The sequence below is a fragment of the Hippoglossus stenolepis genome, chromosome 21 (genome assembly GCF_022539355.2).
Source record: "Hippoglossus stenolepis isolate QCI-W04-F060 chromosome 21, HSTE1.2, whole genome shotgun sequence".
Taxonomy (NCBI): domain Eukaryota; kingdom Metazoa; phylum Chordata; class Actinopteri; order Pleuronectiformes; family Pleuronectidae; genus Hippoglossus; species Hippoglossus stenolepis.
The window spans coordinates 14199026-14213592 of record NC_061503.1 but is presented as its reverse complement, the minus strand read 5'-3'; the positions used below and the strand labels follow the sequence as shown (position 1 = coordinate 14213592).

General features: G+C 44.9%; 2 protein-coding genes across 7 annotated transcripts in view; both read right to left on the bottom strand.

Moving 5' to 3' along the window:
* Positions 1-358: 358 nt before the first annotated feature.
* LOC118101125 (hyaluronan-binding protein 2) lies at positions 359-5761 on the bottom strand. The gene is made up of 13 exons (XM_035146815.2): positions 5441-5761; positions 5321-5345; positions 5134-5229; positions 4832-4942; positions 4015-4131; positions 3794-3910; positions 3493-3664; positions 2597-2688; positions 2181-2442; positions 1955-2097; positions 1729-1866; positions 941-1086; positions 359-855 (listed from the first exon to the last, which is right to left on the bottom strand). Exons 1-13 carry the CDS (start codon positions 5516-5518, stop codon positions 697-699), a joined length of 1656 nt encoding a protein of 551 aa, XP_035002706.2. The 5' UTR covers positions 5519-5761; the 3' UTR covers positions 359-696.
* A 703-nt stretch (positions 5762-6464) lies between these two features.
* LOC118100342 (dynamin binding protein) overlaps positions 6465-14567 on the bottom strand; it is a 39529-nt gene continuing 31426 nt past the window's right edge. For 5 of the 6 annotated variants that reach the window (XM_035145308.2, XM_035145311.2, XM_035145312.2 and 2 more), the window contains 13 exons: positions 14130-14344; positions 13524-13623; positions 13009-13156; positions 11528-11545; positions 10552-10751; positions 10306-10436; positions 10096-10200; positions 9632-9760; positions 9193-9528; positions 8660-8851; positions 8372-8570; positions 7599-8275; positions 6465-7506 (listed from right to left, as the gene is read on the bottom strand). In XM_035145308.2, coding sequence (XP_035001199.2) covers positions 7321-7506; positions 7599-8275; positions 8372-8570; positions 8660-8851; positions 9193-9528; positions 9632-9760; positions 10096-10200; positions 10306-10436; positions 10552-10751; positions 11528-11545; positions 13009-13156; positions 13524-13623; positions 14130-14344 — 2636 coding nt within the window. In that variant the 3' untranslated portion in view covers positions 6465-7320. The remainder of the gene's footprint in view (positions 7507-7598; positions 8276-8371; positions 8571-8659; positions 8852-9192; positions 9529-9631; positions 9761-10095; positions 10201-10305; positions 10437-10551; positions 10752-11527; positions 11546-13008; positions 13157-13523; positions 13624-14129; positions 14345-14567) is intronic. The other variant, XM_035145309.2, reaches the window with a different exon arrangement.

Here is a 14567-nt window from a genome sequence, read left to right as displayed (position 1 = left end):
CAAAATTCAGGACACGGCTGAAAACTGTGCAAAAAAGGCAACGTGTTACTTATGGAATGAGTTTATTGGTTCAATCAGGCAGGACAGACTTTGTTCAGTGTAAAGTCTGTTTGATGTTCAGGTGATTCAGCCGTTGTGTGTCCACCCACACATGCAACACAAAGGGGTGGGAGTAACATTTCAGCATCAGATTGATTGATAAAACACACATAGGGGGCACCTTTTGTTTATCTTGCTGATCATTACTATGCTACAAGACCGTTGCTGCTGTTTCTTAGAAAACGACAACAAAAAAAACATACAAATAAACTTGCATATTTTATCCTTGGCATTTCACTGAAATCTCCCAAAACCAACCATTAATTACTATAATCACAGAGTATGACAATAACTTGTACTTTGAACTGTCATCCTCCCAGTTTGCAGATTTACCATCACTCCCTCAACTACCTCGGCATCCACCTGCAGGCTCCACAGGGGCGTTAACCACATTTGCATTGCCCTCTTTGTAATTATATCTAATGACGTTGGAACCTTGGGAAAATATTTCAAACTTGTGTTTTCTGACTGAAATGTGACTTTACCACAGTGAGGTATACATGATTTGTGTATTGATGAGGTCCTGGAGGGAGAGTCATTGTTATGGAGTTAGATTCTATCCGTACAGGAGGCAGCAGAGCACGTTTGTCCTTCTCATTAGGAGAGTAAATGATAAGCGATCCAGTCGACGAATCTGCCCACGTTGCTGTAGACACCGGGCTTGTGCTTCTTGCCGCAGCCGTCGCCCCAGCTCACCACGCCGACGACGTGGTGCGTCCCGTTCCGCTCGCACACCAGAGGGCCCCCGGAGTCGCCCTGCAGCGAGACAGACAGGAGCTCTAACACTAGACTTTTGTTTTCCGCCGTTTTAAATCACAACAGTCGTGTCACGTGCACAGACCTGGCAGGAGTCGACTCCTCCGTTCATGTTGCCCGCACAGAACATACTGTCGTCCAGAGAGTCTCCGTACACGTGGGGGGCTTTACATTTGTCCTGGGAGATCAGGAGAACACGAGCGTCCAGCAGCTGGTTGGTACCGTGCTTCTCTGAAACACATGAGGATGTGACGTTATAAAATTGATGCATTCAGTCACATGATTTTTAAAAAGCATGCAGGACAAGACATTTTCCATATGTTTTTCTTTGTGTCAGTGGTGTAAATCTAAGTTAACAGACTATAATAATAATATTTCTCATATGTTTACCTTCACTTCAGCGTGTTAACGGACAGTTGTAACTTATAGACACTTTTTTCAATCTTCTGGACGTCGAGGCTCTAATTGACTTATATTCTTCGCAGTAATTTGTTGTCTGGCGTTTTGAAAACGAACTCATGACACAGTAATTGAATTAGCACACTTTGAAATGAATAAGTCAAAATATATATTACCCTGTTTCCCGATGTAAATGCGTGATATGGGCAAAGGGGAATTGGATGAAATTCCACGAGCTGCCAAAGGTTCAAAAGATTATTGGTTTAATCTCTTAACTCGGCTGTTACTTTTTATTTTTATTTGTATTGTTCCTCTTCAAACGACTTATTCTGCACAATCCAGCAGCTTCATGTGAACTCAGGTGTGCTTAAATTCAATCTGGCTGAATACTAATTTACCTATGTGCAAACTCTGACCCCATTAACGGATCACATGCAGCCTATAGGAGATTGCCTGGGTTGAAATGATGCTCACGTGTTTCGGTCACACCCCATCCTGAGATCACACACTCCGTCCCACTGCTGAAGGGCTGGTTTGGCAGACAGGCCGTCTTCACAAAGCGTGTTTCTTTGGCACAGTACGGTGAGTCTGTGACTCTCAGCTGAAGCATGGCTGCACAGGAGACACACACATGGTTATTGGCATTAAATCTACCAGAGTACAGAATCAGCTGTCATGTGGAATAACAATAACACCTCACCAACATCATTATAAAGAGCAAAGGGGGTCGTCTTGTATCCCTCGTGCATAATGGCCCTCTCCACAGGAATGACCTGATCATATACCTCATCCTTCTCTATGTCCACTCCTCCCAGCACCACCTGCATTTCCACTCCACTTTTACTGGACAAACAAACACAGTTCATTTACCACAGTGTGTACAGCTCTATATCATGTACCAACATATCTCAGATAGTGGAGCTTACATGCAGTGTGCAGCAGTGAGGACCCAGCAGGACTCGAGGAGGATGCCGCCACAGATGTGGCTGAAAGGTCCGGAGGAGCCTCTGGTTCTGGTCTGCAGGGAAACCTGCCATGGATGAGCCCCAGGAAGAGACTTCCTCCCTCCGATGATCCTGGACGAGCGGCCGGACCGAGGCCTTCCACACTGGGAGAACTGGGCCGGAGGGACGCTGGGTTGGACTGGTGTCGGATCTGTTTCATGGATGGTTGGTATGGTAGCTGGAACTGAGAGGGAAAATATAAATGTATCAAATGACAGCGGTTAAAGGAGTGTGTGTGTGTGAGTGTGTGAGTGTGTGTGTGTGTGTGTGTGTGTGTGTGTGTGTGTGTGTGTGTGTGTGTGTGTGTGTGTGTGTGTGTGTGTGTGTGTGTGTTTCACCTGCAGAACATTTCCTGACGTTGCAGTAGTTCCACTTCAGTTTGCCATCTTTGTTAATGAAGCACCAGGGCTGATCATCTCCATCAGGGTTCCTTGAAGAAAGAAAGATTTCAATACAGGGATTAAACAAGCTCCACTATATTTCAAATGAACTCTTTCAAAGTAACAGAATTTGGCAATAAGGGACGGCACGGTGGTGCAGTGGTCGGCACTGTTGCCTCACAGCAAGACAGTGATGTGTTAGAACCCCAGTCCGGCCAGGGGTCTTTCTGGATGGACGGACGGAAAGGTGGAAGAATGGATGGATGGATGGATGAATGGATGGGTGGAGGGACGGACGGATGGAAGGATGGTAAGACAGGTGGATGGATGGATGGACGGGTGGATGGATGGATGGATGGATGGATGGATGGATGGATGGATGGTGGAGGATGGATGGATGGATGGAAAGGTGGACGGAAGGACAGGTGGATGGACGATGGACGGATGGATGGAAAGGTGGACGGACAGACAGGTGGATGGATGGATCAACGGACGGACGAATGGAGGATGATGGATGAACCAAACAAAATCTTGCACCCTATTAACTGGGAAGTCATTTAAATCAATGCATTTCAAATGCTGATAACTTATTCTGTAAAGCATTTACAAAGATTTCTTAATATTTATAAAGCAGCTCCTGATTTCACAGTAACCCAACATGAGTGGAGTTACTGTGCATGCATTCAGTTCATGGGGATCCTGCTGAACCAGATACCTGATGCCCACACTATGACTTTATGAAAAAAAAAACAAAGAAGCGTGTTTACTGAACCAAAGTGCATCAGTAAACAGAAAGTTTGGTCTGGGCCCAAACAAGCAGCAGTGTGCAGTGTTGACACAGGACGACCCCTCACCTGCAGTAGTTGTGTGGCCCGATTCCATCAAAGCCTGCGTACTCTTGGAAGGGATCCCCCCCGCTCTGCACGATGAAGTAGGAGTTCCAGTCCAGACACTCCTCCCCCTCCGCAGTCACACTCACCATGCCGCGGTAAAACTCTCCGTCCTCTTGGTAACAGTCACTTGGACCTGGAGGCACAGAGGGACACTGACTTTGAATCGCTCTGCACCGGTAAACTCTGGGTTCTTATATAGAGGATGAAGGAGTTGGGTTTTAAGTGTGGTTTTCTGTTAGGACAGTGAGGGAATTATATTTACCCACGTCGCAGAATCGGCCAGTGTATCCGTTAGGACAGAAACACTGGAAGGAAGAACGTTTGGGGCCCTTCATGCAGGAGCCTCCGTTCTGACAGGGACTGGGTCTGCAGGGAGCAGCTGTGAACACAGATCAATGTCTCCAACAAGCTTATTGCAACAAATATTGATGCAGTCAGAGATCGCTAATATCAGAATATTCAGTAGAACTGTTTAAAACGGACCCTTCTTGCAGCTGGGTGGTTGGAATGGAGGTTTGCACTTGCACTCAAAGAAGGGAGCAGTGGTCGTGACGACGCAGCTGCCGTGGCCACATTTCACATTCCTGCAAACGTCTTTGACTTAAAAGAAACACAAGGAACATTCATTTAATTCAGGTTTTATTCATTTTAAACTAAAGTCATCAGAATCAGGCTATATTCAAAGGCCAAATTTAAAGAACATCCGGCCTTTGTTTATTAGAGCCACAACGTGTTTTGTCCTGCTCACAGTGTTATTTACCACTAGGGGTTAATGCCAATGTGTGAATTTTTTAAATCCTCCTCATACAGCAATATGCCTGGTCTAAAGTAAAAGTTGATAAAACAAACATTGAGACATATCGTTTTACTCTTTTTGTGCAAAATTAAAATCCTCCAGACGACATTATGCTCCTGTTTTTAACAAAATCTCAGAATTTGCCTGAAGTTGGCCATAAATTAATGAAATGTCATAAATCTCTGAATACTCTGACACTGAAAGCGTCCTAGATGAGCCGGGGATCGAACCACCGACTTATCTATCTCAGAGCCCAGAAAGACAACAATGAAAGTTCTGCTTCACAAATTCTTGTTCAAATTTGGCAAATTTGTGAAGGTAATAGAACTTTTTTATTTAACAGGTTTATAAATTGTGGTTTTTTATAAGTTTATCGTGTTTGTCAATATGAAATCTTAATTTGAATTAAGTACAGTGGTCCAGTAAATACACAACAAACAGAATTACTTTCCATCACCTTAGCCAATACAGAATAAGGACCTATAATGACAGACAGTCTGATACCTTTCTGACACTTCTTCCCTGTGTAGGGTTCAGGGCACGAACACGTGAAGCCCCCGATAGCCGGGCGTTCACAGGCGCCTCCGTTCCGACACGGGTTTGGATCACACTCGTCTGAATGGAGACAGAATTACACGTTAATGCGTGAAGGCCTCGTGTGTGGTTCCACCGATCAATAGTGCGATTCAGCAAAATCAATCAGGAGCAAAGGGCACTTGACTGATTGTATCTGCATGGGGGGGGGGTTGTTGATCAATACGTCTTAAGACAAACTCAAACCCTCGCTGTTGCTGTTTGAAATTTACCTGAGATATCCAGGAGGTCGTACAACCAGTCATCACCTGTCAAATCGAGATCCCCTGCTGGACTCTCAGTGGCATAATCGTAGTAATATCCATAATCTGTGAGGAAAAGGAGAGATGTTTAAACGTTTAACACAGTCGAAGCCTTGTTTTACTACAACCTGAGTAAAATTGACAGGGTTTTTATTACCAGTGTCGTCTGTCTCGGAGATCACCTGCAAATAAATCAAACATTTATCAGTGACCTCTCAACCTGACCCCTTCTTAAATCTTAGTAAACGCTCAGGTCTCACGCCACCGTCATACTTACGAAGAGTTCCTGTCCAAATGCAGCGAGCGCCCACAGCGAAGTTATTAAGCAGACTGTGTTGATGTGGAGCGCAGCCATGATGGGACCAGAGTGAGTCTCTGTGGTTCGTAGACCTTTAATAAAACCCCTCAAACATGAAGACCCTGACACTCTCCTCCCACCTGTAAATCATTTCTCCCTGCATTGATTTGACAGAGGTTACATGTCACTCACTGCTTTGTCTTCTACTACCTGTGACCTTTGTGTCCGCTGAGGTCGTCGAAAAAAGTAACGTCCATAGCTCTGATTAACTGTGGGAAAGTATCCCGGTGAAAAATGAAATAAATCTGTTCATGCAACTTTACACTGTTGTCAGGTTGACGTGCCTTACAAGCTGGTTTTCCAGAAGTTCTCTAATCAGTGACCCAGTATCTCAACATGCACCAGATTTGTGAAAGCGAGCAGCAGATATTCTGCCTCGAGTAGCAGTATTTACGTGATACAAAGTTGAAATATCCCTTTTCATTGTTAAAGTTAATGAGAACATTTTTAAATTGTTCAAAATAATAGAAAGAAAACCCTGTATGGTCTTGGTTTGAATCACAGCCCCCCCCCCTGTGGTCTTTCTGTGTGAAGCATGTTGTCCCCATGTTCATGCAGGTTTTACTGCAGCTTCCTCCCACAGTCCAAAGACATGTAGATTGAGGTCAGGTTAACTGGAGACTCTCAATTCCCTGCAGATGTGAATGGGATTGGCTCCAGTCTCCTCTCAACCTTTAAAGGATTTTAGATAATGGATAGGAATATGCAACATCACACTCAATATAAACATCTTATTTTATTAAAATATGCATATTTTCCGAATGGAACCTGCAAACGGATTTTTAAAAAATGTGTCTTCTTTGCAACTTCACAAACGATGACCGTACTCTTCTCTTCTTGGCACTGTGCGATGAGGTCGCCCTCTGTGGTAGAAAACTGGAGATTAGTGAAACATTGATTAGCAAAGAAAAACAAGCGAAGAAAAAACTTCTCCCAGACGTCGTCAGTATTTGTCAGCTGAGCTGTTTTGTTTTTTTATTCAAACAGTGATCACTTTACAGTGGGTGCAATATCATATTTTCACTGTACAGCCCTATGTAGAATATAACGGGGAGCATGTGGAGAAATCTCTCTCCCTGGTCGTTAACCTCCTCTAACAGGTAAAAACAGGGTCATCACCTGTTTACAGTGTCAACCGGGTTTAACGTTTTGAAAAAAGCCGGAAGGGAAAACTTGTAAACAGTATTTTGTAAGCATCGACTTCGTCCTTGGTCTTGATTCAAATTGTCCAAATGATCATTTCATACAACACTCCACAGACACTTCAAACTGGCAACCAGTGGATAGTCATCATTAAGTGCCTCGGCTTTGTTGAACAGTAATGAACCCGCATGAAGAAGAAAAGTCTTTAACACAGTGTCCAGGTCAGTCTGTGTGCATATCACTTCATTGTTTGTTCACAAGAAGCAGCCTGAACCCAAAACCTTCATATTTCCATTGCAAATCTCCCAATACGCTAACGAAAAAGTCTGCTCGCTCACACATACAATTCATTGTCATCAGCTGCAGAGGATATGGCAAAAAAACAAAATCTGGTGCAATTCACAGGTTTTTTTCCACTGGAATGAGATGGGGCAGGTTCCAGTAAATTAAAAAAAACATTCTATATAAATATTAGGCATATAATGCTAACTTTCAGGAGCAGAGTCAGCAGCAAGTCAGTCCTTCTCACTATCAAACTCCATGACAACAGATCGAAAATAAACCAAATGCTTGTTCGTCGCTTTTTGTTCAGTCTGCTCTCAGAGTGGCTCCAAGTGCTGTCTCAATTATCGTCAACGCGATAACAACCTCTTTGTTCATGTGTATTCGGATTTGCGGATGTAGTTGGAAGGCACGTAGCCTCGTCGGCCTCCCGCCTCCCCCAGCCACCACTCGCCGTTGCCGTTCAAGTCCTTGAACTCCAGGATCCGCAGCCTCTGATTGGCCGAGATGGTCAGTTCGTTGGCACAACGGGCGCTGAACGAGTAGATGGCGTAGTAAATCTGGGGGAAAAAAAAGGAAAAACAATGTCATCCTTAGTTTTTTTTATGTCTTACCATAAACACACCATACATCTCAGGAGTCTCGGTCTCACCTGGTGACCGTCTATTTCGCCCTCATCCTCTGGTTCCTCTGGTTCCTCTGGTTCCTCTGGTTCCGGCTCCGGCTCGATGTACTCGTCTCTGGAGTAGCCCGACTTCTTTTGGCCACCACTGTCTCCGTTTCGCCACTGGGATTTGTCTGTGTGTCCGTGCCGCTGTGAGTGATTGTTTCTGTGCGAAGTAGAGGAGTCTGTCTCCGAGAGGTCCGACGTCTCCTTGTGGCTGCTCGAACTCGCGTTACTCGCATCGTACGAGTCTCTGTGGTTGCCCCGGTACGAAGGCTCCGCGTCTCTGTGACTCGAGGAGTTCCGGTGCGTTTGGTCTGAAAACTCCCTTCGGTTTGAGGGATTTCGGGGGGAGGAGTTTATGGAGTTGCTCAGGCTGGCCGAGTCGGGGTTGGGTGCGTCCCTGGGGTGACTCCTGCGGGATGAGGCCGAGTCCAGCGACGGGTGGGGCGACGACTGGCTCTGGGGCTGCGATGTGGAAAAGCTGACGGTGGCCGCTTCCTGGTTAAAGGTCAGCGTGCTGTTGCTGTTCTGGCGGGAGAAGACGGGGGAGGAGCCGCCGTAGCCCGACTCATTGGACGACTGGCTCTCGATAGAGACGTCTGATTGGCTTCTACGTGGGTTGTAAGGTTTGAGGAAGGAGCTGTACACAAAACCCTTGGTGACTGCAAAACAAGGAATCAAATATTACTGCACCATTATCCCAACAATGTGTGGCTGATCGGATAAATACATTTAAAATCAGGCCTTATATTACCAACCTCCATTATCTATGAGCCAGCGGTTGTTGCTTCCCATGGGGTCCTGCTGCTTGATCACACCTATAAGATCTCCCTCCAGTACGGACACATCCAGATCCTGGGCAGCATTAAAGTTTCTCTCAGCCTGGAACAGTTTCTCAGGGCCGTAGCGCACCAGAAGTCCTGCTCGGTGCTCCTCGGTCTGCATGATGTGGTTTGGCTGAAAAGCGACAAGGACAAGACTCATGTTAGCGGTGAAACTCCTGCATCATCTGCTCAAGTACGAGACGGGAGCGGAGTCAAACTCACAGGTCCCTGCAGTTGCTTTTTCGAGGTCTGCTTCTCCATCGTCTTCTTCTCGTAGGGCTTTTTCGCGGGGGCGGCGGCCGGAGGCAGGTTCTGTGGGCAGAAGCTGAAGCGCTGCAGAAGCTGGAGAACTCGGCTGTACTCGTCTTGGAACTGTGCGATGAGGTTGCCCTCCGTGCCCACCTTGTTAGAAAACTGCAGATTTGGTGACAGGAGAACGGTCGTTAAGAGGAGAAAGAGAATGCGAGAGTGCAGCTGCAGTGGGAATTGACTTGTGAATTTTTAAACATGTATATAGTCCTCAAAGAGAGAAAAATGTTAGATCAAAGGCGCTTTTATGCTCAGTGTTAGATTTGTGCTCGTCTTTGGAAACCGACAAAAGGGAGCAGAGCCACCGGGTCCGAAGAGTTGGCAAGAAACTACAGGTTTGATGTTACACGAGAAAACAGTTGGTGAGCAGTGACAGTTTGAAACGGACATCTCTCTTTTCGTACGTTAGAGAAAGTATAAATGAGCCTTTAGAAAGTCACACTCACGATCTGTAGAATGGGCTTTAACTCTCCCAGCGTCGTCTTCATGAAGTCCTTCTGGGCCTGAGCGAACGCCCTCACGCAGCCCGTGAACAGCTCCTCTGCGGCGATGTGGAACTTGGGCAGCTCGTCGAGAAGCTGGGCGTTGAGCGCCTCGTAGTTGTTGCGCGCCACCTGCAGCTCCTCCTGGACGCGGCGTTCCTTGAGGCGGTCGGCGCGCTCCTTGCAGTTGTCGTAATCCAGCAGCTTGTCAAAGCGCTTCTGGATGAGCTTGTGCGGCCCGGTGAACATGAGGAGCAGCTGGGTGAGCGGGTTGATGACTAAGGCCTCGGTGCGCGCCTTCTACTCGGGAGAGGACGGGAGGAAGACAGATAATGTGATGCAATCAGAGGTCGTTCCCAATGCACTCTTACAGAAACTAGGTGGCGATTAACAGACGACTTACAAACTGCGTGAACTGTTTGTCGCTGATGCAGCGGTGAGCCCTCTGGAAGCGCTCAGGGTCCAGCGCATTGCGTTCTGTGTAGATGTCACAGAAACTGATGGCAGCCAACACCTTCACAGACGCAGATTCCTGAAGAGACAAACTCTCACAGTTACAATCTCAAAATACTACATTTCAAAATATGTACAAGTACAGTAACTGGAATATATGTGTTACATACATAAAAGTGTACATCAATATAAATTAACACGTACGTCCTTTACAAACACTGAAAATATCCTCAATCACCTTTGGATTTCTCCACAGGCCTTTGTTAACATCATTATTATAGTTAAATAGTAAATTAATACTAAATATTTAAATCTGAACTTAAGAAATTCACAAAAACACGAAGAATTTCTCCTTTGAGATTCTAGTATGATCAAAAATTAGTATTTTCTGTGATCATGGTAAAGGGTTCCTACCCTGATATGTTGCAGGTACAGAGAAATGTCCCGAATGAAAGACTTGATGAGCCTCTCCTGCAGCCGGAATCTCTTATCAGCCTCATCGAACGCTTCGTCTTTAATCTGGGAAACAAACAGAGGTCAGAGGTCAGAGCTGAGAGCGAACAGAAAGTCGTCCCTTAACATTAATGTGACCTTTGACTTCATTTAAAAACATCCTTAACCTACCTGAGGTGAAATGCCTGTGAGGTGCTTGAGGTGGCTGCTGACTCGGTTGGATTTTTTGATGATGGAGTGCATGCTCAGCTTCGAGATCTTGTCGATGAACGTGTCCTCGTCCCCTTTCCTGTACTTCACCACTGTGGACACCAGGGGGAGACTCAAGTCTTTAAAACACTCCCATAATCAAATTTACAGCATGATGCACGTTCACGCCGTACGTATGCAGCGAGCACGAAAGACAGTGATTTTTACCGAGGTCCTTCCTGCGTTTGTACTCGTTGATGTTCACGTTGATCTCCTTGATGGCCAGCAGAGCCTGAGTCAGCTGGGGCCGGTCGGGGTGGCTCTCCGGCGTGGCCCCCAGCAGCTCCATCAGCAGCAGCGGGTAACGCATCACCCGCTGCACCGGCTTGATGAGGAAGGAGCCGAGGTTGATGTAATTAGTTTTACCCCTGAAGAGAAGAGTCAGAGACAGCAGATTGTGTTTGAAAATAAAAAAAAACAAAGAGTATATGAAGAATGAAAGACCATCACAGGTTTACAGTTACACCTAAAAAGACAGTTTCTTCCCACGTTCATGTAACACGTCTTTATCATGTGGATTATATGATCCAATGATGTGTAACATCATCACATACACAGATATGCCGATGATGACTAATGCAAGAGAACACGGGAGGCACAATATGCTTAACAATATTGATTAAGCTTAGTTTAAATGCAATCTGGTGGACAAACAGCTCTCACAGCCTCAAACCTGAGTGAACTGCAAACAATTCAACTCCATCATTTGGTTGTTTGGGGCCAAAATAAAATTTGATGCATGGCACTCGAGTAACGAGGTGAAAATAAGCATCTAATAATATTGAGAAAAGATTTTACAGTATGTTTTCTTATGAGAATATTGATTATACCTGTTGCTGTGAACTGCTGTTGCTGTTTGAGTCCAGCAGATGGCACTAAATGCATTTCCCAGGATCAACAGTTACTTTACATCACAGCACACATGCACATGCAGACACAAGCAATAGATTATGAGTCCATCTCAAATCAAGGGAAGGACATCGGAATAGCCCAATAAAGACAAGCACAAAAGTCTTCCACACACACACACAAACACACACACAGACACACACGGGTCATTTCCAGGGGGTTAGTGAGCAAAAGTCATGCGGTCAAGATGATTCTCATGCCGGAAATCATGACGACACTCGTTGTGGAGACTTACCACTCTCGATACATGGCCCTGTTGAGGGGAGGAAGAATGGAGAGGGGCAGAAAAATAAAACACAAACAGGTTTTATAAGCCGCAACTTCCATCAATTCGTGAATAAAATCTTTAATCAAAATCTACGGGTCATGTTTCGGTGATGAACCAAACCCACTGAATTTCGCTTTGCACGGTCAATAGAAACGAACACGCCATCTGCACTGCTGGTTGTTATGGTTTTGTTTTGAGAATTCTCTCTTAAAAGCTGGACAAAGGCCCAGAGTGGCTGTAAAACATGTTGTTTCTAGAAGGCGGCAGCACACATGACCTTTACAAAGCTGAATAGGCTGCAACAACACACACACTTTAGAAGATATTTATGTCCCTCATGAGGCTGGCAACCTAATGCTTCATTTACAAAACCTGGGTTTTAAAAGATGCGTACGAAACAACAAGGATTTGTCAGTGTCGCTGTACATTGTCCTTTTGTTTATGCAGATTTGTTCTTGGAACCACAGCCCTTATTATCTCCCTTTATCCGAAGCTTCCGGTCTGGCAAACCTGTGTTTATCTTCAAACATGGATCTGTGACTGTATTTTACAGCATCGCAGCCACGTAAAGCCAATGGTCTGAGTCACTGATGGTGAAACTAGAGGTGAAACCAGGCAGGGCACATTCTTCACCTGTTTTACATTACTGAGAACGACGGTGAGACGGGGGCGTGCGCGGAGAGGGAAAGCGCGGCAATGGCAGATCTTAAGTGTAAATATTGTTCACGCAAGTTTAAAGATTTACTCTGACTTTACTTCCCTCTCATAACCTGCTCACATATTAAAGTTCAAAGTCTGCTTGGGAAAAAAAACAACAACCTTGTCATAAATTAATTTCATGTGAAAACCTGATCTAACAGGAAACCAATAACATCGTGACTTTTACGAAACACTAACTTGAACAAAAAAATTTAAATGCCTTAAACTAAAATGTCACTTAATAGAGTGAATACCTCCGCCAAGGCCCAACAGTCCCCTTATGAAACATCTAAATTCACTAGATCTGGATTTTTATTTCTGCTTCAGATTTTATATGCTCAAATATTAGTCCCCTAAACATGTCGGATTTTTTTCCATCAAGATCCATGAATTGAGAAATCAATGAATATAAAAGAAACGGGAAAAAAATAATCCTGGATCAAAATGTTATGGATTCTTTCTCGGCTCATGTCCCATCTAAGTTTTGTGGAAATCCACTCAGTTGTTTTTGTGTAATGCTGCTAACAAAACAGACGGGGGGGTGAACACATTGGTGGAGGTAATTAAACTACAGGAAAAACTTTTGTATTAGTGTCCACTCCTTTGTTTCCATGCGTACGTACGTGCACATGTTTGGTCTCACACGTGCAAAACATGTTATTAAAGTCAAACACCCAAGTCAAAGCTGAAATCTAGAGCTGAAACTTATGAGACTTTTCAGACTTCATTCCCTGCTCTCGGTGACTCACCTCAGCCGCTCCAGACATTCCAGCACGTGGCGCTGGACGCTCTCGTCCTTCTCGTAGCTCTCGAGCAGAGAGATGGCGTCGTCGTGGTTCTGGCAGTAGATCTTGTAAACCTCCTCCAGCTCAGCTTTGAAGTCCAGAAATACATCACCTGAGAGGAAAGGGGAACAGACGAGAAGATGAATCAACCAAACACAAACAAAGTCGGATCGATAAGGATGGAAATGTGAATCGTTTGGGGGCAAAACACGAGAATAAAAACGACAAGAATGGAAAAAATAAAACCATCTATGTCATCAAACATTATCTTTCACTTTTCTTTTTCTAACGGTTGTTTTCAGAGTGTGTCCAAAGTCTCACTCGGCCAATAAAACTTGATCAGGTCACAGTTTATGATTAAAACGCTGATAATGTACAAAGCACATGACGCTGAAAGGAGTGGTTTCATTGGAACGTTGGTAAAACAACAACCTCCAACGAGATACTGTACGTGCGTCTTTTAAAAACAGGCTCCTCACCGATAGAGTCCGTCTCGTGCAGAGCGTCAGACAGCCGCTCTGACAAGTCGATCACCGAGCTGATGTTTCCAAAGAGCCCGTCGAAGTCCACATTCTTCAACTTCAGGGAGAGACAGAGAGAAAAGCGATGATACAAGTTCCTCCTTACGTCAAAAACACTGAGAGAATGAGAATTGCACATTTTGGATTATCCCGCTTGTGTTTTGTGCATGTAAACAAACAAAGATTAAGCCGTTAATCCAGGTTTAAGAATCATGGTTGTACAAACTAGAGTGCTCACTGAGAAAATCCATGAAATGACAGATTTCAAAGAAATGCCTCTCCCGATGCAAGCGATCACACACTGCTCAGAAACTAATAACTGGATTTGGATAAGTAGGTTTTTCTAGGTCTCAGAAAATCGTGTAATCGTTTGCTTAGTATGATCAAAACCAAGATCAGACTGGAACACACAGATTTTGTTCTTTCTACATTTTCCTTTTCAATTTCTCTGTTTCTGCTGTGGTGTCTCGATCAAACTGTTGAAGGTTGATGTTGAGTTTCACATGCATCACTGCTCTGTTTCAGCCGATCTCCAGCTGCACGACGATTCCACGTTTCTTTTACCTGCTTCTTCTGCAGCGGCTCGATGATTTCCTTCACGCACATCTGCAGGTCTTTGATGTAGTCCTTCTCCGTCTGCAGGAGCTCCTCGATGACCTTCGACCTCTTCTCCAGCATCCTCAGCTCCGGGTCTTCTGTGTCCGTACCGGCGCTCGGGGTCAAATCTGAGGACGGGGTCGAGTCCGGAGGTTTGGGCTGGGACGACAGGAGCGTCATCTCTGGAAAGATGAAATGAAAATGTTTTTGATCAGTGCTTGGTCTTACGGCTTCCTCTCTCTCACCCAGACCCATGAGACACCAGTTTCAAACATGATGTCATGTTTTTTGATGATTCTCCACTCATGAATTTATTAATTTTTGCTCATTAATCGTCATGAAACAGGCACAAAACGTGTTGCAGCAAAATAAAGGGACAAAGGGAATTATTATTAATCTGAAAAG

What these genes read in the sequence shown, in the direction of transcription:
- LOC118101125 (XM_035146815.2), bottom strand. Translation starts at nt 5,518, where the DNA reads ATGGCTGCGCTCCACATCAACACAGTCTGCTTAATAACTTCGCTGTGG. An exon ending in AGGGAAGAAGTGTCAGAAAG is followed by an intron (nt 4,132 to 4,831) that starts GTATCAGACTGT and finishes GTTTCTTTTAAG; the next exon opens with TCAAAGACGTTTGCAGGAAT. An exon ending in CGTCAGGAAATGTTCTGCAG is followed by an intron (nt 2,443 to 2,596) that starts GTGAAACACACA and finishes TTTCCCTCTCAG; the next exon opens with TTCCAGCTACCATACCAACC.